This window comes from Aquarana catesbeiana, linkage group LG02, assembly GCF_042186555.1.
Source record: "Aquarana catesbeiana isolate 2022-GZ linkage group LG02, ASM4218655v1, whole genome shotgun sequence".
NCBI lineage: Eukaryota > Metazoa > Chordata > Amphibia > Anura > Ranidae > Aquarana > Aquarana catesbeiana.
Genome location: NC_133325.1, coordinates 296,784,478 through 296,810,292, shown reverse-complemented (window position 1 = coordinate 296,810,292; position 25,815 = coordinate 296,784,478). Strand labels below are relative to the sequence as shown.

At 44.4% G+C, this 25,815-nt stretch overlaps 1 protein-coding gene across 2 annotated transcripts in view; it reads right to left on the bottom strand.

The window, feature by feature from the left end:
• The window catches only part of LOC141127789 (cytokine receptor-like factor 2), a 201,431-nt gene that overhangs the window by 146,190 nt on the left and 29,426 nt on the right, over positions 1-25,815 (bottom strand). The window contains exon 6 of one of the 2 annotated variants that reach the window (XR_012241593.1): positions 13,323-13,755. Coding sequence is in view for 1 of the 2 variants with exons in the window: in XM_073614567.1 (XP_073470668.1) it covers positions 13,504-13,755 (252 nt within the window). In the remaining variant the exon portion in view is untranslated. Of the gene's footprint in view, positions 1-10,100; positions 13,756-25,815 lie in introns of those variants that run through there. The other variant, XM_073614567.1, reaches the window with a different exon arrangement.

Here is a 25,815-nt window from a genome sequence, read left to right as displayed (position 1 = left end):
ATAGTACTGATTAACTACATCAATATTGTAGTCACTAACATACTGTAGTTTTAAAGAAAAGGCAGGAATTATAGCCTATATTTTAATGCCGTTGTTAACAACACTGTCTAGCATTACTGATAATGCAACAGAATTCCCCATATTGGGACACATAACAAACAATGACAACATTTTGTTATTAACCACTTCAATACAGGGCACTTATACACCTTCCTGACCAGACCAATTTTCAGCTTTCAGCGCTGTCACTGTTTAAATGACAATTGCGCGGTCATACAACACTGTACCCAAGCTAAATTTTTTATCTTTTTGTTCCCACAAATAGAGCTTTCTTTTGGTGGTATTTGATCACCTCTGGGATTTTTATTTTCAGCTAAACAAATAAAAAAAAGACCAAAAATTTTGAAAAAAAAACACGACATTACTTTTCTGATTTTTTTTTTCTGTTGTACGAGAATTTTTGTGACTTTGGTAAACTATTCAATTTCTACTTGTGACTATTAGGCAAAAAAAGTCAGACGATCTGTCGTCCGATTTTTGGATCGTGTGTACGGGCCATTAGGAAGTTTCATCCTTTCTATTTGCCCTGTTTGCCATTATCACAGAGAAAGTAAATCCCAAGTTTTAGGTTGTCACCGGAACAGGAATACAGGGGAAATCTTCTAATGGAGACACTAGTTCTGCTGACTCTAGAAACAACCAGGCATTCACTCACTATGAAGGGATTTTCTCTCTCTCTCTCTCTCTCTCTCTCTCTCTCTCTCTCTCTCTCTTTTGGCTATGGGATAGGAAGTGAAGAGAGATTTCCCCAATAGGACACAGATGACAAGGGTTATAACCCTCCCTTATTCTATCAAAAAAAATAGTAATTGCCTATAGTTCTACTTTAAGGTAAAAAATGAAAAAAACATTCATAACCAAATCACGTATGTACATAACAAAACTTTGTTTGTAAACATCACTGCAGATTCTCACCTGTTTCTGTTCTGGAGGTTGGTTTAGGCCTCTTTCACACTTGTGCGACTTTTCCTGCGACTTTGGACATCAGAGTCGCATGACAAGTCGTACCCCATGATTCCCAATGCTAACCATTCATATCTGTGCGACTTCAAGTCCCACTGACTTCAAAGTAGTCCCTGCACTACTTTGGTCCGACTTTGGTGCGAGTTGAGGTCCCTAGACCTCAAGTTTACACTGGTATTGACTGAATTCGCAGCATGATCACGGATGCAAAATCACGGCAAAATTGCGCAACTTTCAAGTCGTGGCAGTGTGAAAGGAGCCTAAGCCTTGCTATTCCCTTTATCAGAACGCCTGGAAGCAGTGGCGTAGCCTGGGTTGTCAGCGCCCGGGGCAAGGCAAGCAATTTGCACCCCTTAATCCCCCTAACCCTAATTTACTCACAGTAGAGCAGCCAGCCAATAACCCAGACATAACGGAGTTGTCGGCTGGCCAGAAAAAATGACAATAAAAACATGTTATATAGAGGGAAAATAGGATTTTTATAACAGCTTACCTGTAAAATCCTTTTCTTGGAGTACATCACGGGACACAGAGCCACAGTAATAACTATATGGGTATATAGGCACCTTCAGGTGATGGATACTGGCACACCCAAGACAGGAAGTTCACTCCCTATATAACCCTTCCCCTAACCAGGATTACCAGTTTTTGTAGCAAAGCAATATACATAAATCCCAAAGATGGAGGGACCTCTGTGACCAGTGATGTACTCCAAGAAAAGGATTTTACAGGTAAGCTGTTATAAAAATCCTATTTTCTTTATCGTACATCACAGGACACAGAGCCATAGTAATAACTATATGGTATGTCCCATAGCAATGCTACTTGAGGGGAGGGAGATACAACCAGCAGGGCGCCAACAGACTTGAGGACCTATACTGCTGCCTGCAACACACTGCGCCCAAAGGCGATATCCTCATGCCTTTTTACATCCAGCTGATAAAATCTGATGAATGTATGGACTGAAGACCAAGTTGCGGCCTTACAGATCTGAGCCATGGAGGCTTGGTGATGCACTGCCCAAGAAGCACTAACTGCTCTGGTAGAGTGTGCCTTGACTTGAAAAGGTGGAGTCTTACCTTTTAAAGCATAGGCCTGAATTATAACTTGCCTAATCCATTTAGAAATAGTGGATTTCAACTATGCCTGTCCTTTCCTAGGACCTTCCGGCAGCACAAATAAGACATCAGTCTTCCAGATCTGAGCAGTCATCTGTAAATAGACCTTGACCACTCTTACCACATCAAGACAATGTAGTGACCTCTCTTCTCTAGAACATGGTTTTGGAAAAAACTATGTTAGGACAAAATCTTGGTTCAGGTGAAAACCTGAGACCACCTTAGGCAGAAAACTTGGACAAGGACGCACCACGACCCTATCCTCGTGAATAATTAAATATGGCTCTTTACAGAAAAGAGCAGCCAATTCCGAAACCCTCCTTGCTGAGGATATAGCAACCAAGAACACTAATTTCCTTGTCAGAAGGACTAAGGGAGTATGCTGTATCAGTTCAAAGGGCTGTTTTTGCAACACTGACAAAATTAAGTTCAAGTCACAAGGGTTCAAAGGTGATCTAACTGGGGGATTAAGCCGCATCACCCCTTTCATAAAAACCCGGACCAAAGAATGCGAAGCAAGCGGTCTTTGAAATAAGACCGATAAAGCCGAGACTTGGCCCTTAATAGTACTCAAGGCCAGCTTCATCTCTACCCCTATTTGTGGAAAGGCAAGAATTCTGCCTATGCTATAGTTCAGAGGGTGCCAACCCTTGGACTCACACCAGGAAACATAAGCCCTCCAGACTCTATAATATATGATTCTGTAAGCTTGCTTCCTTGCATTAATCAAGGTAGAGACAACTGACCCTTATAGCCCATGTTTCTTCAGAAGGTGGGTTTCAATAGCAAGCCATTAAATTTTGAGTTTGTAAAGTAGGATGGAATATTGGCCCCTGCAAGAGTAGGTCTAGACGGAGTGGAAGGGACCATGGATCCCCCACCGCCATCTTTACGATTTCTGCATACCAGGACCTTTTTGTCATGCTGGGGCTACAAGAATTACTGGCTTTCTTTCCAGCTTGATCCTGCAAAGAAGTCATGGCAGCAACTGAATAGGGGGAAATGCATAAATCAGTGAGAACTGATCCCACGGGGTTACCAACGCATCTGTTCCTCATGCAAGTGGATCTCTTGTCCTGGACACAAAGTTGACCAACCTCATGTTGAACCTGGATGCCAAAAGTTCCCCCATCTTTGGCAAACAGCCAGAAAAATGTCAGGGTGAAGGGACCATTCCCCCGGGAATAACTGCTGGCGATTCAAGTAGTCCGCCTGCCAATTCTCTACTCCCAGAATGAAGACTGCCGATAGGCAAGGAACATTCCTTTCTGCCCAAGTTAGAATATGGTTCACCTCCCTCTGAGCTGAGACTCTTGGTGCCCCCTTGATATAGGCTACAGCTGTGGCATTGTCGGATTGGATCCTGACAGGACAACCCCGTAACTTGAATGTCAAGCCTTCAGAGCCAGACGCGCTGCCCGAATATCTAGGATGTTGATGAGCAAGGTTCTTTCGGTTCTTGACCACTGTCTCTGGACAGTTGTCTTTTCTAGTACTGCTTCCCAACCTGAAAGGCTGGTATCTGTCTTTACCACTTTCTAGATAACTGGTATGAAGGATTTCCCCTTCAGCAGATTCTGGGTTACCAACCACAAACTGAGGCTCTGGGACACCTTTGGGGACAACCACATTGGCAAATCTAGAGCTTGGACCCTTTTGTTCCAAGTAGACAGGATACTGTTTTGCAACAGTCTTGAATGGAACTGGTCATAGGGAACGGCTTCAAATGAAGCCACCATCTTTCCTAACAACCTCATGCAAAGAGGAATGGAGGGATCTCTCTTTGACCTGACCATCTGCACCAGCTCTCTTACGGCGTTGGTCTTATCAGGCATTTGACTGTGCTGCACACGCTTTGCACCAAACGGGCAACCGACCAGTCTATTAACAATAGATTGTCCAGGTATGCCAGGATTGTTATGCACTGCGCCCTTAGCCTGGCTAGAGGTGGAGCCATAACCTTTGTAAATACCCTGGGTGCTGAAGCTAGCCTGAAGGGCAAGGCTACAAACTGGAAATGGTGCTGTTTTACCTCGAACCGCAGAAATCTTTGGTGGGCGGGAAATATAGGAACATGCAGATACTGTATGCATCCCTGATGTCGATAGATGCCAGAAGTTCCCCTCCTTGTAGGATAGAAATTACCGACCTGATCGACTCTTTGCAAAAAGAGCAGACCTTCAGGAATTGATTCAGATTCTTGAGATCTAGAATGGGTCTGAGTCATCTCCTTTTGGTTTTGGTACCGTGAAGAGGTTTGAATAGAACTCCAAACCTTGCTCTTCTGTGGGGATTTCCATGATCACCCAATGAGCCAGTAATAGGTCTAATGCCCGAAACTCCAATTTGTAACCTAGAGCTATTGTGGAGATGACCCATCTGTCCTGAATTTCCTCCTGCCAGACTTCTGAGAACTGCAGAAGTCTTCCCTCCACCATGGCGAGCGGGGGCGCCCCTTCATAATGAGGCCTTAGAATCTGTTTTGCAGGTTTCCGCCCCCAGGGCTTCTTTTGTCCCTGGGCCTGACCCTGAGGCTTTCCTCTAGACCCTGATGGAGGAGACCATTGCGACTGTCTAGAGGCAGATGCCCCTGGCCCTGGAGAAAGAGCCCACTTAAATGAAGGCATTTATTCCTTCTTTTGACTGGCAAAAGAGTACTTTTGCCACTTGAAATCTTTTGGATGTATTTGTCCAAATCATCCCCAAGTAGCCGATCCCCATGAAAAGGAAAACCAGTCAGGAGCCTTTTGCATGGTGCTTCGGCTGACCAAAACATAATGCTCTTGGCAGTTCGGCCAAGTCCCGGGCCTGTTGCACAGGAATCTCCTTAAGGGCCTGTTTAAACTGGTCCTTCAGGGATTGACAGATGTCTATTGCAGCGACTGCAGGTTGAGTAACTGCACCTGCCAAAGAAAAAGAGGATTTTAACAAGAATTCCAATCTTTTATCTGTTGGATCCCTAAGCATTTGAGCATTGTCTACTGGACAAGTTAGACTTTTTTCACACAGAATATAGCAGCGTCAACTGCTGGTGCATTCCATCTTTTGGTGAATTTCTCCTCCATGGGATAAAGTACTGAAAATTTTTTTGGAGGGAGAAAATGCCTCCCAAATGATCCCATTCAGCATAAATAAGTTGTTTCAGTAATGGATGGATGGGAAACGCATGCAAAGTCTGCGGAGATTTTAAGGAACCCAAAGAAGAAACTGAACTTTCGGCTGACACAGTTAAGGGCAGCTTGAAAGCGGAACGGACCATTTCTGTAAGAGACTGCACCAGCAATTTCTCAGATTGCGAGGCTGAAAAGAGTTCTTCTACTGTTGATTCCTCAGGAGAAGAATCATTGGATTGTCTTTCCTCCTGATCCCCTGAGGGTAATATATGATCCTCTACCCACTGTTCTCTCGATAAAGGGTCTGAGGTGGGGAGGGGGATATATCCATGCTTCCTATCATTTTGGATGGAAGATGCGATTAAAGCCGCTAGTCTCTTCAATAGCCCCGGCAGGGCAGAGGAAAAGGCATCTTCAGTCACTTATACAGGGGCTAAGATGTTAGCAGCAGCTACAACACCCACTGATCCCAATGGCTCACCCTGGCTAGCCACTTCTGGTACTTTAGGAGAAGATGACAATGTGGAGGCATGACTAGAATCCTCAATGTCTGGGAGTGATGCTTTAATTACCTTTTTAAAGGTGTTTGCACCGGGCTTTTTGGGAGGCATAGTCCTAAGCACAAAAGCAGAGGTACTAAACAAATGCACCACTTATTGAACTATAGTCTAGCAAATAAAATGCCACTAATAACGTTCAGCCTGATGCTGAGTGAAATGTATTACCCTTTGGGAATGCCTGTATCATCCCTCTTACGTGCCCCCACCGGTCCTGTGTCTGTAGAGCCTTGCCTGCTCAGCTTTCAGCTTCCAACTGACAGGGGTCTGTCTTTCTGAGCTCTGCGAGCTCCGCGCCGTGTAATCCACTTGGATGCCGCATCCCGTACACGGTGCCGCGCTAAGCCACGCCCCCTCTGTTCTTTAACACGCTCTTCATTACTTTTAAAGTCTTGTGTGCGCGGTGCCGTTCAGATCTGTCTTTCAGCAGGTTTCATGAGAGGGAGGGGGAAGACACAGAAGGGGGATACTCAAGAGGCAAAAAATACATGGAAAGCCGGGGGGAGGTGGAGGGAGCACAAACAGGCTGTTGTAGCCTCCAACCCCTTCTTTCCCCAGGGGGGAGAAGCTGCAGCAAGGCTAACTCACTTGCTAACTTCCCCTGTAATCCAGGACTCCCCCTCTTGACCTGATGGCTGGACCCAACATACTATCTGCTGCTGACACAGAGCTAGAGAAGCAACGTAATAAGGTATGTGCATTTGCACCCTCTAATGGAGATTTTAGGCATTACAACATTCCACTCAGAGAAGAAAACCATAGGTGGACATTTTACAGTTCCTAGGCTGCTTCACTTACCTTATCCCTGCCGCAGGATTCTGCTGTTATCAAACAGATCCAACCTTCACCCATCACAGTGGGCTGTGTTTAACAAACCTTCAAGGACCGGGTCCTTTTTTATCGTGGTTCCACTCCCTGGGACCTGTATAGCACCCTGCCAGGAAAACTTCATGGTAATGTAAGCATGACCAAAGCACTGAATCCCAGGGTCCAGCCCTCCAAGGAGAGGCATTACAGGCGAAACCTTGTTCTCCCTATACAAGGCCGGGTACCATCCACTTTGGCCTCAGTGTCACTTTGAATGGATCCGCTCTGTAAAAGCTGGTTACAATCCAAATGAAAAGGATCCTGTCAGCAAAGCTCCTTAGAGCACACAGGCCGGAACAAGCGGGGTAGGGACAGGAGAAGCCTCCCAAAGCAACACAGGAACAAAAAAAAAATGCGGCCAGGATCGGGTCACCCACCAACATGAGCCCTGCCCCGCGCATGTTCCGAGTGGCTGGCGATAGCACACAGAAGTTGGTAGAGGAAGTGATTAGTGCAAAAACGTCCTCTCCCACCTTCTGAGTTTTGTAACAGGTTGAAGAAGACAGGGTTAGCCAGAGATGGCAGAATGAAAAAGAACTGTAGTTGTAAGTACACTGTCAGTTGGGGCATCGGACCCAGCACACTATGGACAACAGGGGACTCGTTTCTGTGCCCCTCTACATGATGTGCCCGGGGCATACACCCTGGCTGCCCCCTCCCCTGCACTACGCCAGTGGTAGAAAGGTGTTCTTTCACAACAATAGCATGATCAGCCCCCAGTACTGTAATGTAAAAAACTTTAGCCCCAAATTTATTTACACATGCATAGCCTAAAAGTGTCTCAATTAACATAAAAATCCTATTGCAAAGCATGGCTGTAATTTGATACCTGCTTTCTACAAACCAGTGGCGGATTACCAAAAAGGCAAAGTACGCTGTTTAAAGGCCCGCAATATAATGTACCTAAGTAATAATGATTTGATCTTGAAAGAAAATTACAATGAAGCTTTCTTAAATTGTTTACAAACTATAAAAAGAATACATCAACTCCAAGAAATTAAAATTTCACATTAAATGCTCTATAGAGAAAATACTGTAGAAATGTAATGTACCCAATAACAACATACATAAACCATAGTCATTAAGTTCACATTACAGTTTATTTCTTAAACGCTTAATTTAGCTGTCAGTTTGTAAGAAAATTTGATGCAACCTACACACATGTACAGTAGTGATGGTCGTCTCCATCTAGTGGCCAACGTGCAAAATACTTAGTTTAATGTTATCCTACTGGAGCTTGTGCACCAGAAAGGTTTTTACTGCCTAAGGACCTCCACAACGTTTTTTTTTTTTTTGTTTGTTTTCTTTTTTGACCGCCACAAAGTTAAATCTGACACTGCAGCAGACATTGCTGTTTCTTTTTTACTGTTTTTTATTTTTGCCATCTTAACCACTTCAGCCCCGGAAGGATTTACCCCCTTCCTGACCATCCCCAAAAAATATATAAAAAAACTAATTTCTTTCTCAGTTTTGGCTGATATGTATTCTTCTACATATTTTTGGAAAAAAAAATCACAATAAGCGTATATTGATTGTTTTGCGCAAAAGTTATAGCATCTACAAAATAGGGGATAGATTTATGGCATTTTTCTTTTTTTTTTTTTTTTTTTTTTATTAGTAATGGTGGCAATCTGCAATTTTTATCATGACTGCGACATTATGGCGGACACATCGGACACTTTTGACACTATTTTTGAACCATTGTCATTTATACAGTGATCAGTGCTATAAAAATGCACTGATTACTGTGTAAATGACACTGGCAGGGAAGAGGTAAAACACTAGGGGGCGATCAAGGGGTTAAGTGTGTCCTAGGGAGTGATTCTAACTGTAGGGGGGGATGGGCTCACTACAACATGAGAGAGATCACTGCTCCCGATGACAGGGAGCAGTAGATCTTTGTCATGTTGCTAGGCAGAACAGGGAAATGCCTTGTTTACATAGGCATCTCCCCATTCTGCAGCTCCATGACATGATCACAGGCCCCCGGCAGACATCGAGTATGCAGGACCCACGGGCACACTCACGGAGCACGCGGCGGGGATGCGAGCGCCCTCTATGCCGCAAATTAATGGGGATGTACCTGTACACCCATTTGCCCAGCCGTGCCATTGTGCCAACGTATATCATCGTGCGCTAGTCGGCAAGGGGTTAAAGGGTAAGTGTGCTTAGAAAAAAAAAAGTCTACCAACTCTCGGTTCAACACCCAGCCTCACAGCTTCTAGAACAATAAACATAAAAGGATGGCACTTTTAAATGCTGGGAAATGCTTGCAACTCACACTGTATCCCATCCAAGATAACTTGTTATAACGCATAGCACATGTGTAAATTCCCAACTGTTCCCTGAATTGCCATAATTCTCTATGGTTAGCCCCCTATTATTCATAGCTGATGTGTTGACCTTTATGGTCTTGATTTAGCTAGGACTACACTGAGCCTGAGAAGATCATACAATGAAAGATTTTCTAACAGCTATCCTATTATCTGGCTTTCTTTTATAAGCGTTGATAGTAATCCCACTACTAAGCAATATGACATTCAAAAGCAAGAACTAATAAACTAGCAAAGTGATCCCTTTGACATCAAGGTGTGCATTTTATCCAAAATAGTTTGTCACATGTTATGGCTATTAGGTATATATAGAAAGGGCATGGGACTTTAAAATGAAGCAGTTGAAATGCGGAGGGTTAAAATTGTGCATTTATTAATCATAGTAGATATCATAAAGGAATTTCATATATATACACATGTACAGATAATTGGCACAAAAATATAAACATAATCAATAGGCAAGTACACACAGTTGAATACATGATTACACAAAGTAGACGGTAGTCGAAATGGTATTGGTGGACCATAGCATGGGTGCCAATGGTGGCATGCCCGGTGACTGATAGTAAAGTTGCATACAGGGATAATGTAATCGTAATAACGAACAATGATGGCATCAAAGTACAGTGGATAGAGTAGGCATCAATTGTAGCTCGACGCGTTTCGTGGGTGATGTTTTCCACTCATCAGGAGCTGATGCATAATAATCCTGTAAGATATGTACATCTAATCAACCTCAATCCGTAGGGGAGGAATTGAAAACATGTTGGAAAAGTGTGGCCAGAAATACACTTACCAACCCTGACACTGAGCGCAGCGCATGGCGGATGGCATGGAGTAGGCCGGGGGCAGCAAGCCTCGCGGCGGGAGCTGAGGCAGCATGTAGTGTCTGAATGGCATCAGGTAGTAGAGTGACACTATATGAGTAATGAGATGATCTCCGTTGATGAAACGTGAATTGTCAGAAATAGAGAAAATCTGGGAATGGATGTTAAAGAATAATATATCAGTATAAATTATAGAGATAACTAAATAAATTAGATTACGTTGAGTAATATGTAGATATAGTACCCAGAAATACCCCCCCCCTTTTTTAATTACTCACTCACACATTTAGATTTTTCACTAGTTATTTCCTTCATTAGATTCCCCTTACCACACGATCTTCACTACATCACTCACCAACACTCTGCATAATTCATACTTCATTCCACATAATCTTTTCATTTGTATTTAATTAACATATATTCACACATTACTCCCCAGATATCCCTCCTCTTTTTTCTGACAAGCTATGTTACATTGTTGCTTTTATAAATACTCCTTTATTCAGACTTTTTTCATTATAATTTCCAGTATACTAGCTATCAGTACTCTCCATTTATGAGTATTTCTGGGTACTATACCTACATATTACTCAACGTAATCTAATTTATTTAGTTATCTCTATAATTTATACTGATATATTATTCTTTAACATCCATTCCCAGATTTTCTCTATTTCTGACAATTCACGTTTCATCAACGGAGATCATCTCATTACTCATATAGTGTCACTCTACTACCTGATGCCATTCAGACACTACATGCTGCCTCAGCTCCCGCCGCGAGGCTTGCTGCCCCCGGCCTACTCCATGCCATCCACCATGCGCTGCGCTCAGTGTCAGGGTTGGTAAGTGTATTTCTGGCCACACTTTTCCAACATGTTTTCAATTCCTCCCCTACGGATTGAGGTTGATTAGATGTACATATCTTACAGGATTATTATGCATCAGCTCCTGATGAGTGGAAAACATCACCCACGAAACGCGTCGAGCTACAATTGATGCCTACTCTATCCACTGTACTTTGATGCCATCATTGTTCGTTATTACGATTACATTATCCCTGTATGCAACTTTACTATCAGTCACCGGGCATGCCACCATTGGCACCCATGCTATGGTCCACCAATACCATTTCGACTACCGTCTACTTTGTGTAATCATGTATTCAACTGTGTGTACTTGCCTATTGATTATGTTTATATTTTTGTGCCAATTATCTGTACATATGTATATATATGAAATTCCTTTATGATATCTACTATGATTAATAAATGCACAATTTTAACCCTCCGCATTTCAACTGCTTCATTTTAAAGTCCCATGCCCTTTCTATATATACCTTCGGTATTACCGGGATGGAGGCGACTAGTGCGCCTCATATAAAGTCCCAATTCCCCCTCCATTGTCTAATTCATTAACCGGGATGGAAGCATTTGAAAGAGTTGGATCAGCAGTGTTCCCCTGCTATCTACGCGAGAGGTTTAATACTTGCCCTAAGTGGGGCTAAATTTTTGGAATGGTTATATATTCTGTACATATTATGCATGTTTCCATCTGTTTTATACATTGTTACCCTTGATGGCATTTCCGGCACTGGTTGCGTTATATATACAATTTTTTTTTTTTTTTTTTGTTATTCATAGCTTTTTCTTTGCCATCTACCCTATCCTTGTCGCTCTGCCACTGACCCGCAGTTGCGTGTGCGCTTGGTGTGGGTTTGTGTTGGGGTTTGTTCGTCCTCAATGCGGGAGCTGCGATGCGCTCTGAGGATCCTCCCTCCCCTCCCCTTTGGGAGGCCTGGGCGGATGCTTCTCAGCGCATCGGCGCCACGTCCCCTACGTCATGCGCGGGACGTTGAATTCGACGTCACCGCGCCGACGTCTGGAGTACCATCTGCGTGATCGCCATGGGGGAGGGTTGATCTGGCGCCAAACACCGAGCGATCATCCAGCTCAGGTGCGTACGCCGCTCCCCTCCCCCCGCAGGCCTCACGCACGTGGCGCTGGCGGCATGTACATATAGGTCCCCCAGTGGTAGCGGGCTGCTCACACGGCCAGTCTCCTCTGTTGGTTTCTGCACACTAGCTGTTTCCACCTTGCTAGTTGCATGACATGTAGCATCAGGTAAGCACTCTCTGTCTACACCAACTTTCACTGTTATGGTTTTACGTTTTCACCATTTATTTTTTATTTTATTTTTTTATTTTTTATTTATTATTTTTTGCACTAGCTTTTTACAATCCTTCACATCAAAACAAACCCCCCCCCCTTTTTAATTACTCACTCACACATTTAGATTTTTCACTAGTTATTTCCTTCATTAGATTCCCCTTACCACACGATCTTCACTACATCACTCACCAACACTCTGCATAATTCATACTTCATTCCACATAATCTTTTCATTTGTATTTAATTAACATATATTCACACATTACTCCCCAGATATCCCTCCTCTTTTTTCTGACAAGCTATGTTACATTGTTGCTTTTATAAATACTCCTTTATTCAGACTTTTTTCATTATAATTTCCAGTATACTAGCTATCAGTACTCTCCATTTATGAGTATTTCTGGGTACTATATCTACATATTACTCAACGTAATCTAATTTATTTAGTTATCTCTATAATTTATACTGATATATTATTCTTTAACATCCATTCCCAGATTTTCTCTATTTCTGACAATTCACGTTTCATCAACGGAGATCATCTCATTACTCATATAGTGTCACTCTACTACCTGATGCCATTCAGACACTACATGCTGCCTCAGCTCCCGCCGCGAGGCTTGCTGCCCCCGGCCTACTCCATGCCATCCGCCATGCGCTGCGCTCAGTGTCAGGGTTGGTAAGTGTATTTCTGGCCACACTTTTCCAACATGTTTTCAATTCCTCCCCTACGGATTGAGGTTGATTAGATGTACATATCTTACAGGATTATTATGCATCAGCTCCTGATGAGTGGAAAACATCACCCACGAAACGCGTCGAGCTACAATTGATGCCTACTCTATCCACTGTACTTTGATGCCATCATTGTTCGTTATTACGATTACATTATCCCTGTTTGCAACTTTACTATCAGTCACCGGGCATGCCACCATTGGCACCCATGCTATGGTCCACCAATACCATTTCGACTACCGTCTACTTTGTGTAATCATGTATTCAACTGTGTGTACTTGCCTATTGATTATGTTTATATTTTTGTGCCAATTATCTGTACATGTGTATATATATGAAATTCCTTTATGATATCTACTATGATTAATAAATGCACAATTTTAACCCTCCGCATTTCAACTGCTTCATTTTAAAGTCCCATGCCCTTTCTATATATACCTTCGGTATTACCGGGATGGAGGCGACTAGTGCGCCTCATATAAAGTCCCAATTCCCCCTCCATTGTCTAATGTTATGGCTATTACGTGGCCAGATAGCCCCCATAGCAATCTCTTGATCTGCTAGGACTAACATTATACCTTTATTGTAGATTATTGTAGATTGAAGAAACACATCTTGCTTTTTTTTTATTTATTTTTTTTATCATTTAAATGAAAATTTGCTTAACCAAAAACATGTCAATGCAGCTATAACCTCATAACGGATGACTCTACATTCTGTTTCTGTAGTAAACAGACCTTTCAGTACTACTGCAGATATTTAAAGCATAATATACATGCTGTCATTCATTGTGAAGTTCATATTTCTAAAGCAAGCATCAGATACGTTTTGAACAAGTGGTGCAGACGTAGTCATGGAAGTGTCCATTGGTTCCTTAGACAAACACTGGCTGTCCAAGATCTCAGCCACATTATCTTTAAGCATTGTCGACATTTGGTCTCCATCTTGCTCATCTGAGACCGACTCTATTTTTTCAAGCTGTGCATTATTTCTTGATGCTTTCATCCATTCCTAGATAAATATATAAATGTATAGAAATGGATAAACAAAATTACTGATTATATAAATGATTTAAGATACCACATTGTCATATCTGTAAATTTCACAGTGACCGTATTGCTATCCAGGGGCGTAACTACCACCATAGCGACCCATGCGGGCGCTATGGGGCCCGCAGCTGAGTGGGGCCCAGTGAGAGCACCGCCGGCACAGTCTCCCAGCCAGGGGAAGAGAGAGGAGAGAAAGAGGCGAGCTGTCCGTATCAGCAGAGAGCTGAATTGCCTGATGTAATAGCTTTCATTAGAACTTCCAGTGTTCCCGGGGCTCACGTCACATAGCTCCACCTCTTGGCCCGGCGCCTTTGATAGACAGAACGCCGATCCAATGCGGGACATGTGACGTCATCAAAGGCGTCAGGCCAAGAGGTGGGGCTATGTGATGATGAGCCCCGGGAAGACGGGAAATTCAAATGAAAGCTATTACAGCGGGCAATCCCGCTCTCTGCTGATCCGGGTGGCTTGCCTCTTCCTCTGCATAGGTGAGGCTGTATGGGGCACAGGCAGACCAGGCTGTATGGGGCACAGGTCACGCTGTATGGGGCACAGGTCACGCTGTATGGGGCACAGGTCACGCTGTATGGGCACAGGTCATGCTGTATGGGGCACAGGTCACGCTGTATGGGCACAGGTCATGCTGTATGGGGCATAAGCAGACCAGGCTGTATGGGGCACAGGTCACGCTGTATGGGGCACAGGCAGACCAGGCTGTATGGGGCACAGGTCACGCTGTATGGGGCACAGGTCACGCTGTATGGGGCACAGATCACGCTGCATTGGGCACAGGTCAAGTTGCATGGGGCACAGGTCAAGCTGCATTGGGCACAGGTCACGCTGTATGGGGCACAGGTCACGCTGCATGGGGCACAGGTCACGCTGCATGGGGCACAGGTCACGCTGCATGGGGCACAGGTCACGCTGTATGGGGCACAGGTCATGCTGTATGGGGCACAGGTCACGCTGTATTGGGCACAGGTCACACTGTATGTGGCACAGCTCACGCTGCATTGACACTAAGGCAGCTGTGGGGGGGGGCTGTTTGCAGGGGGGCCCCATACAACATTTTGCTATGGGGCCCTGCTATTTCTAGTTACGCCCCTGTTGCTATCCAAGAAGAAAGGACCAAAAAGACCCTGCAAAAGAAGATTTGTGCTAATCGAATCTTCACTCTCTTGCAGATCTGCAACTGCTATCCAACACCTTCAGTTTTATCATGGATGGGTAAAGGGAAGTGGAGGACAGTATCCTGGTGTTCCTTTGCATATGCACACTACTTCTGCTAGTGAGTATTATTTCTCCGTGCAGCCCCCCCCCCCGTGGGGCACATTCTTTTCCTCTCCAGGTCCCTTTGGCACTAATGGCTCTAATGTCTGTCTCTGTGCCTTTTTTTTCCAATATGAGCAAGGTGGCTCAAATGTGCTTATATACCTAGAGGAGAGCTTTACTATAGATACCTAGTTTTATAGACAGTCATCTGAGGGACAGACAAGCCCATTCCAAGTTGGATACTGTTTGTAATTAATTGTAAGGAATAAGATGATAAATATATTAATATAATATTGGTTATAAATGTGATGTTTTTATTGTAACTTCAGTGTAATGTAACATTTCTGTACTTTTATATGAGATTAGTTACAAATTATGTCAAATTTAACAATCGGTGACTACCAGTCAATTTAATTTGTGAAACAAAACCCAACTACATCCAGAGAATATTGGGTCCTGAGGAAGTGTCCCTAAGCTGCAAAACACATGAACATATAGGGCAATATTGTTGTGATCTTTGTGGATTATGAGGTGATTGTCAGCTAAATTCAAAGTTATATGGTTTTAAACTTCTAAAGGACTATATCATCGGGTGCCCTCAAGATACATACATTTCCAGAAGGAAAGTCTCATTGTTTTTAGTTTGTGTGTTATTTAACACTTTCAGGTGTGTAAGATGTTATGTCCATCCACCAGCCACAATGTTGCTTAAATGACACAGTACAAATGTAACGGAGGGTAAGAGAAGTCATGGCATGCAGTAGGAGAGTCTGCCAAACAGAAAGTCTTTTTCTGCAGGGAGCTTTTGCTTGGTTGTTTCTGTAGCAACAGGGTCAATTTAAAAGGCATCAGGGAATTCAAGTAGGAGGTAAAAGTGTAAGACCACAAGAGGAGAGCTCTTATTATGCCGCGTACACACGGTCGGACTTTTCGTCTACAAAAGTCCAACGGACGCTGACGGACTAAAGCTGGCTGGTAATCCGATCGTGTGTGGGCTTCTCCGGACTTTCAACGGACTTTTTTAGCCTCAAATCCGACGGACTTTAGATTTGAAACATGCTTCAAATCTTTACGTCGTAAGTACGACGGACCCCGAAATCCGCTCGTCTGTGTGCTAGTCCGACGGACAAAAACCCATGCTAGGGCAGCTATTGGCTACTGGCTATGAACTTCCTTATTTTAGTCCGGTGTACGTCATCACGTACGAATCCGTCGGACTTTTGTGTGGTCGTGTGTAGGCAAGTCCGTTCGTAAGAAAGTCTGCCGCAAGTCCGCCGAAGGTACGTCGGAAGTCTGTCGGACAGGCTGTCGGACTTTTGTAGACGAAAAGTCCGACCGTGTGTACGCGGCATTAGACAGATCATTAGTCAGATCACCCAATTTGACCTCTAATATTAGCATTTCCTGTACAATACGGGCATTTAATTTTAAAACGAAATGAAGATTTTATTCAGAAAATGGCTCCTACCAAGAACAGGGATTGGTTTGCTCTCCTTTCTCCTGTTGTCTGCCGTCTCACTATTGGGTACGTTTTTTTCACAGATTAAGCTCAAGAAAAGTACCCAAAGCAACTAAGCATTTTCCATATTGTGCTGCTTTAGTTTAACTAAAGTGAGTCCTCTTTGGTGTCTTAAGGTTGTTGGATTTTATTCCCTGCTCTCTATTTCTTAAAGTCATTGTACATTTCCAAATGTTTTTGTTGTTTAAACTATGCATTAGTGTAGTTATATCCCTGCGGTGTTTGTTTTATCTTACCTGGTAATGATGGGCTCTCATGTTGTGGCTTCAGATAGCTTCCATGTATTGCTTCGGCTAGCTGATCCCTATGCACCAAGGGGACATGGCAATTTCCTGTTTTGGTTCCCACATCATCTAATGCATGCCCTCTCTGTTGCATCACAAATGCACTAATGTGATTAAACACATCATCCTAGCTGCAAGAATGAGCTCTATGTGTGTCTGTGGGTGCTATGCCTGCATGTCATATCTAACAGCTGTGTAGTTATCACCTGCACAAGCATTAGACCGAGAAGCCTGGGAATTGTGGGATATGTAGTTTACTCACAGAAAGTGTCAGGTCTCACACTACAGACAGAGGTCTTGCATCAACCTGTGCAGTACTTTGCCGAACGCTGGCACAGGAATGTGAAGACTTACTAAACTATAGGCTGTGCACACAGGGTAACAAAATGTCACCATCAGGTTGCATGATTTATGCACATCTTATGCTGGTGAAAAACAAAGTTTAGGTAGGAATATTTATCATGTCGTTAAATGAGAACAGTGAGGATCATTACCTCTGAACAAACCCCTATACCCTCAAAGCCATCTGTAAGTGGCTCTGCATTTAAAGCAAAAGACTTTAAAAAGGCTCACGTTTTTAGAGCAGGTAAGTATGACATGTTTGTTATTTACGTTTTTTTTTCACCTTTAAAATCACTTTAAATGCAGCTGCCTATAGCTTCTTTAGTATATTTCTGAATTCTTGTGACAGACTTATCTCTGTCCTATTGTTATTATCTCACATGCACAGTGCCAGATAGTTAAGTCTGTGCTATTGTATGTGTGTAGTGGTCAACTTCCAGTATGTTAGTAGGTGAACCTATTTATTGCAATATAGTTTATATGCCGCTCTCGTTATTTTAGTTATATACATATCTAACCATCATAGGTTAGATCTAGGTTCTGGTAGTTAGAGGTCTGGCTGCATGTCAGATTAAAAACTACTAAAGCAGTAAAGTAGATAGGTTGCTTTTGAGTCCTAGTGCCACGGTTCCTGCCGGTTCCTGCCGGTTCCTGCCGGTGTGAAGCTACATTTCAGGCTGGCTGGACAGCAGTTGGAGAATTTCCCATGACCGCTGATCTTGTCCTCAGGTCTCCAACACAAAGGCAGATGTTGCATTATCCTCAGGGGCCCTGCAACTGAACTTTGTAACATTCATCTGGGGAAAAAGTATGTGCACAATTCCACCAGGACTTCTATCGGGGTCTTTGATGATAATACCTTGTATACTTTGGATGTATGTACAGTTATTAATCTCTTCTTATTTATCTTTGTCTTATTTCTATACTGGTGTGCATCTATATATTTATGGGTCATTTTATATGCTGGTTGCAGTAGTTTCTCTGCTCCCAATTACTTTGATAAGATTACCGGTTAATTTTCCAGGAAGGGAATTTCCTCTGTTCACAGAAGCCCTGTCCTGGGTAGAAGGACTACCAGCTTTATTATCAATTATTTATTTATTATCACTTTTCCACTTTATCTACAGTTTTAGTGCAATATCCTGTTTGGGAAAGGTCATTTCTCATAATCCTCCCCCCAAAGAGGGCTATATATATATATATATATATATATATATATATATATATATATATATATACACACAGTATACTGTATACATATCCTCTATATATCCAAAAGTATTGGGACGCCTGCCTTTACATGCACAGGAACTTTAATGGCATCCCAGTCTTATGCCCCATACACACGGTCGGATTTTCCAACAGAAAATGTGTGATGGGACCTTGTTGTCGGAATTTCCCACCGTGTGTAGGCTCCATCACACATTTTCCATTGGATTTTCCGACACACAAAGTTTGAGAGCAGGCTATAAAATTTTCCGACAACAAAATCCGTTGTCGGAATTTCCGATCGTGTGTACACAAATCCGACGCACAAAGTGCCACGCATGCTCAGAATAAATAAAGAGATGAAAGCTATTGGCTACTGCCCCGTTTATAGTCCCGACGTCCGTGTTTTACGTCACCGCGTTTAGAATGATCGTATTTTCCGACAACTTTGTGTGACCACGTGTATGCAAGACAAGTTTGAGCCAACATCCGTCGGAAAAAATCCATGGATTTTGTTGTCGGAATGTCTGATCAATGTCCGACCGTGTGTACGGGGCATAAGTCCGTAGGGTTCAGTATTGAGTTGGCCCACCCTTTGCGGCTATAACAGCTTCAACTCTTCTGGGAAGGCTGTCTATAAGGTTTAGGAGTGTGTCTATGGGAATGTTTAACCATTCTTCCAGTAGGGCATTTGTGAGGTCAGGAACTGATGTGGAAGAGAAGGCCTGGTTCGCAGTCTCGGCTCTAACTCAGGTGTTCTATCAGGCTGAGGTCAGAACTCTGTGCAGGCCAGTCAAGTTCCCCCACCTCATACTTGCTCATCCATGTCTTTATGGACCTTGCTTTGTGCATTGGTCCAAATCATTTGGTGGATTGAGGATTATGGTGTGGGGTTGTTTTTCAGGGGTTGGGGTTGGGCTTGGCCCCTTAGTTCCAGTGAAGGGAAATCTTAAGGTATCAGCATACCAAGACATTTTGGACAGTTTTGTGCTCCCAACTTTGTGGGAACAGTTTGGGGATGGCCCCTTCCTGTTCCAACATGACTGCGCACCAGTGCACAAAGCAAGGTCCATAAAGACATGGGTGAGCGAGTTTGGGGTGGAGGAAATTGACTGGCCTACACAGAGTCCTGACCTCAACAAGATAGAACACCTTTAGGATGAATTGGAGTGCAGACTGTGAGCCAGGCCTTCTCATCTAACATCAGTTCCTGACCTCACAAATGCGCTTCTGGAAGAATGGTCAAACATTCCCATAGATACACTCCTAAACCTTGTAGACAGCCCTCCCAAAAGAGTTGAAGCTGTTATAGCGGCAAAGGGTGGGCCGACTCAATATTGAACCTCACAGACTTATGCTGCGTACACACGGTCGGATATTTCGACGGGAAATGTTCGATAGGAGCTTTTTGTCAGAAATTCCGACCGTGTGTAGGCTCCATCGGACATTTTCTGCCAAACAAGATTGAGATTGAGGGGGGGCGTGTCCAACATGGCGACTGGAGCGGACATGCAGTGAGATAGCTCCGCTCGCTTCCCGGTTTAAAGTCCTGTTTCCCTGCATACTGCTGGCTCTGAACGCCCCTGAAAAGCTGCAATCCACAGCGGAGGAAGGTAGGACACAGGGGAAGAGATTTATTTCCACCCCACGAACCCCACAGCGGTCCCCTGGGTCCCGCTGCAGCTTCACCTGTCTGTAGGCCGGAACTCCTACTACACTAAAGTCCGCGGTCTAAACGCGGCCCTCACAGCTGCAATTAGGAGTGGAGGGAGGTATGACCAAGGGGAAGGGACCTGTATCAGCCCGCAAGCCCCAAAAAGGTGCCCCGAGTACCCCCGCACGGACCCCACGCCCCGCTAAAGGCCACAAGATGGCGGAGCAGCCTGAAGACATGGAGCAGCCTCCTCCAGAAAGAGAACAGGAACAATCTAATTTTGAGGCCCTTATGCAGGCAATTACCAACTGCCAGTCAACCCTTACAGGGAAAATCGAGCAAATACAGCTAGATATCAGTCTCATATGGCGAGACATGGACACATTTAGAACCCGCCTTAATGAAGCTGAACGCCGCGTGGGAGACACGGAAGATGTGTTGCAAGACCATACAGTCTCGCTCCGCACGATGCAGACAAAAATTAAATCCCTTGAAACCCGTGCAGAGGATGCCGAAAATAGAAATAGGAGGAACAACCTCCGTATAGTGGGTCTCCTGGAGGGGGCTGAGGGTGCTGACCCCACGTCATTAATGGAAAACCTCCTGCGTGAATTGCTACCTCAAGCGGCATTTTCAGATGTCTTTGTGGTGGAGAGGGCACATAGAATGCCTGCTGCCCGGGGGCCCTAGGGAGCTCCTCCGCGCACATTCATCCTGAAACTATTGAACTTTAGGGATCGAGACCTTGTCCTCCGTGAATCAAGGAAGGTTGAACAGCTGAGATATGAAGGGGCTAAATTAATGATCTTCCGGGATTTTTCAGTTGATACCCAAAAGCAACGGCGTTCATTTGATCAGGTGAAACTAAACCTACGCAACAAGAAAATAAAATATAGTATGTTGTTCCCGGCGAGGCTGCGGGTCCAAGATGGTGAAAGGGTGCGTTTCTTTACTTCCCCAGAAGAAGCGTCGCAATGGCTGGAAACCATTCAGAGACACTGATGAGCTGCTTCAGGTACAAATTAAGCACGTGCGGCCAGAGAAGATATGAGACAGAGCATCTCTAATGCTCGTTTTCTGCAGAGCAATCCCTCTGATTATATGTACCTAAAGGTTTAAAGAAGAAAACAGGTTCAAGTTATGTGCCCCTGGAGGACTGTGTTTATGTCCCCGGGTGAAGTTGATTCTTTTATTCTGCAGGGAACGTTTATCCTTCATCTGCAGGGGGAGACTTACTGTGTGTACTGTAACGCTCGGACCCCTTCTTGTTCATCTCCCCAAGTGGCAATTGCCATGAAGGTTTCTGGGAATGAAGCACGCCGAAGTTTGGGGGGTGGTGCGGGGTGGGGGAGGGGGGGATGGATGGGGAGCACAAGTTTTTGCTCCAAGTTGGGACTTTTGATATTTTTTCCTTTTTTTTTCTTTTTTTGCTGCTACATATGCTTAACATGCTGTGCTGATGTATATTGTATTGAAGAACAGGGCTGTTTTGATCTCTGTCCACTGGATGGCATGAGAGGTCTGCTGTCTGATTCTCAGGGTAATGGATGTAGGCCATTTTTGCTCTCTTTTCTCCTGCTCAAATTTAAAATGGCCCCAAGAGGGGTTGGTTGCCAGCCTGGTTTCCTATTTTTAACAGCGAATCAATGCCACCACTGACACTGCTGTCGTGGAATGTTAGAGGGTTGAATTCCAAAATTAAGAGATCTTTGGTTTTTAATTTCCTGAAAAAATATAACCCGCATATATGTGTGTTTCAAGAGACTCACCTGGTGGGGGGCAGGACGCTGGCACTGCGGAGACCGTGGGTCGGTGCATATTATCACTCGACTTATTCCTCGTACTCCCGGGGTGTCAGTGTCTTGGTCCACAAGTCGGTGGGGTTTACACTGTTGGATCTTGATTTGGATCCAGATGGAAGATATGTGGCCATTCATGCAATGTGCGACAGGATAGAATTACTCATGGTAGGTGTATATATCCCCCCCCCAGCCACGATGGAGATCCTTAAGAAAATTACCCCAATAATAGCTCAGTACCCTTCGGCTGGGGTACTTATGGCCGGAGATTTTAACATGACCCCAGACCCAGACATGGATAGATTGGGTGTGGGACCATCAGGGGTGACCCCCTTATCACAGTGGGCTGACAATTATGGATTTACGGATATCTGGAGATTGAGGCATCCGGGGGAGAGACAGTACACATGTCACTCTGCGGCGCATGCATCCTTCTCTAGAATCGATTTGATGTACTCCTCTGACTCTCTGCTCCCCAGAATACTTGAGGTGGAGATTCTGCCGCGAGGTATTCAGACCACGCTCCCCTCCTATTAAAAATGCAAACAGACTCTCCTATGGGAAATGCCCTTTGGCGACTCTCGGGGCTCTGGATTTCGGATGAGAGGGTGGTCCCCCTGGTGGAGGGCGAGTTGGGGGTCTATTGGACGCTCAATGAAGGCACGGTTTCTCCACCTACGCTTTGGGATGCCTTTGAGGCGTACACTAGGGGACAATACAAAATGGCAATTGGGAGGGTTAGGAAGGATACACGGTTGGCATTAGAGGAAGCTGAGAGAAAGGCACTCCTTTTGGAAAACGAGTATATACACACTAGAGACGTATTAATATATGATGCTATGCAGTCTTTACATAGAGAAATCTCTCTTTTGCGGATTGAGACCACTAAGAAACAACTGCTGGCTCAGTCGCAAAGGATCTTCGAACAGGGAGAGAAGACAGGTAGAATGTTAGCTTGGCTGGCCAAGGAACGTTCCTCTTCCCTACACATAGCCCATATCAAAAATGAAAAGGGTGTGATTCACTCTGATCCCAAGGCCATAAATGGGCAATTTACGCAATATTATCAACAGCTATATACCTCTAAGGTCACCTCTACTGAGGAAGATATGTGTGAATTCTTAGATCAGATTGATTTCCCCCAATTAACTACAGAGGCAAGAAACACATTAGAAGAACCAATTACTCTTAAAGAGGTCCAGACAGCAGTGGCATCTCTTCAGTCAGCAAAAACTCCAGGCCCTGACGGCCTGCCTGCAGAATTTTATAAGACAAACAATGAACTCCTCCTCCCTATATTTCACAGACTGCTCCTCACAATGCTAAAAGAAGGCTCCCTCCCTCCTTCAATGTCAGAGGCTGTAATTGTAGTTATAGCTAAACCCAACAAAGATCCCACGTCGTGTTCATCGTATCGTCCCATCTCACTTCTAAATGTAGATGCCAAAATAACTACCAAAATCCTAGCAAATAGACTTAATTCGGTCATCCTATCTATTATAAATGGCGACCAGACGGGCTTTATGCCAGGTAAAGGCACGGACATAAATTTACGTAGATTATACACTAATATTTCCCACGCAGAGAGGTCCCAATCCTTGGGAGTGGTCGCCTCTCTGGACGCCGAGAAGGCCTTCGACTCGGTAGAGTGGAGGTTCTTGTGGCAAGTACTACAACGCTTCAATTTTGGCCCCCGGTTCATCTCATGGATAAAATTACTTTATACGAATCCCACAGCAAGAGTCCGAACGAATGGATTGCTTTCTCCCCCTTTTTCTTTGGAGAGAGGGACCAGACAGGGTTGTCCGTTGTCCCCGGGTCTGTTCGCTCTAGCCATTGAGCCTCTGGCTATTCTGCTCAGAATGTCCCCGGAGGTTGGGGAGATAAAGGTTGGTCCGCTGAATGAGAGGCTTTCATTGTATGCTGATGATGCATTGCTGTACCTTCCGGATGCATCAACATCGCTGACAGCAGCCCTCAAAGTTATTAATCAATATGGATCCTTCTCAGGCATCCGGATCAACTGGGCTAAATCCATTATATTCTCATTTTCTCCGACATTGCCTGATGTGGACCCTTCAAACCCTCTAGTTTTGGTCTCTAAGTTTAAATACCTGGGGATTGAGATTCAGAGAGAGCCACACATGTACTTGATAGACAATGTATACCCAATCTTACACCAACTTACTACCCGCTGTCAGGCCTGGAGGTCCCTCCCCTTATCACCAGTAGGTAGGGTTAATCTATTAAAAATGACGTTCCTCCCCAAATTCTTATACGTATTCCGTAACACCCCAGTCCCTATCCCCAAATCCTTCTTTGACAAACTGGATCAGATTGTTAGCTCATTTGTGTGGGGGGGCTCTGCCCCCAGAGTAGCACGAACCACCCTTCAACTCCCTTTATCGCTGGGAGGCCTGGCGCTCCCATGCTTCAAAAAATACAATTGGGCTGCAGTAGCAGTTACTGTCCGTTGGTGGTTTTCCCAACCGAAATCTAACCCCTCACTTAATCTTGAGGCAGCAATACTGGGTTCATACTCAGCTTTGAGTAATCTGGTCTTTAGAGGGGCCAAGGCACATAAGGATATGACAACTCCGATGCGAACGACAGTGGGGGTATGGGAACAGATGTCAAAGAAGATTGCAGGACCCAACACTATCTCTCCTTATACACCGCTGTGGGGCAACCCTAAATTAAAACATCTCCAAACAGTCCCAGATCCAGCCCTGTGGGCAAGATATGGAATTAAAATAATGCAACAAGTATGGTCTGGGGAGGGAGTTCTCCCGTATGACACTCTAAAAAAATGACTTCCAGCTTCCCTCCAAAATGCTCTTTCGCTATCTGCAATTGCGCCATGCGATACAGGCCCAGTACCCAGGCGGGGTTGCTTTGCAGTCACACGGGGTAGAGAAGCTTCTCATTTCTAAACACTTGGATCGAATTTTATCCTCTCTATACAATCAAATTCTGACCGAGGAGCAGGCTGGAGAAATGGGACTGTACGACAAATGGAAGAGGGACGTTCCGGAACTGGCTCCAGATGATTGGGAGGAAGGTCTGCAGCAATATATCCCCCTTATGATATCGGCAAGGGATAGATTTATCCAGCTCAAATTTATCCATAGAGTGTATTACACACCACAGAGATTAGCTAGAATATACCCGACACAAACGGACAGATGTCCGAAATGTACGAGGGAGCTGGGTACCTTTATCCATGTAGTCTGGGAATGCCCGCTTATACAAAAATTCTGGACAGAGGTGGTTGAAGTGATTAATACAGTAGGTAATCTAAATATACAAAGAAGCCCGATTATTCTATTGCTCGGGGTGTGTGACAATATTATACCTAGTATGCACAAAAGACTGTTTGTATTCTACGCCTCATTCTATGCCAGGAAGGCTATTCTCCTCAGGTGGAAACAACCCGACCCCCCCACGGTAGCCCAATGGAAGGATATGATAAATTCCATTTTACCGCTTTATAAAATCACGTATATCAACCGTAAATGCCCCAAAAAGTTCTCCAAGATTTGGGGAGCCTGGACCAAACAGTAGCAATGCCCATTAATGATCTGTCAAACACAGGTTGTTGGTCTCTCTGGTGCCCTCCCCCCCCCCCTCCCGCCTTTGGCCTCTTCCCCCCCCCTCTCCTCCTGGCCCCTCCTCTTTCCGCTTCCCCTTCCTCTTTTCCTTTTCCCTCTCCCCCCCCCCCCCTCCTCCAGTGGAAGACCTGTCAAAATTTACTGTGGGAATACCCTGGCAATTAGATAACATAAAGACTGCCTGGAAAAGTTTACAATGATGTAGAGGTAAACATGGATAATTCAGTATGATTGATGATGCACAAATCCTTCCCTCCGGATAGGAGGGTATACAAAGCAATAATGGCAACGTAAGCATTAACAAAATGATTTCAGATTGTATGAATAGGAAA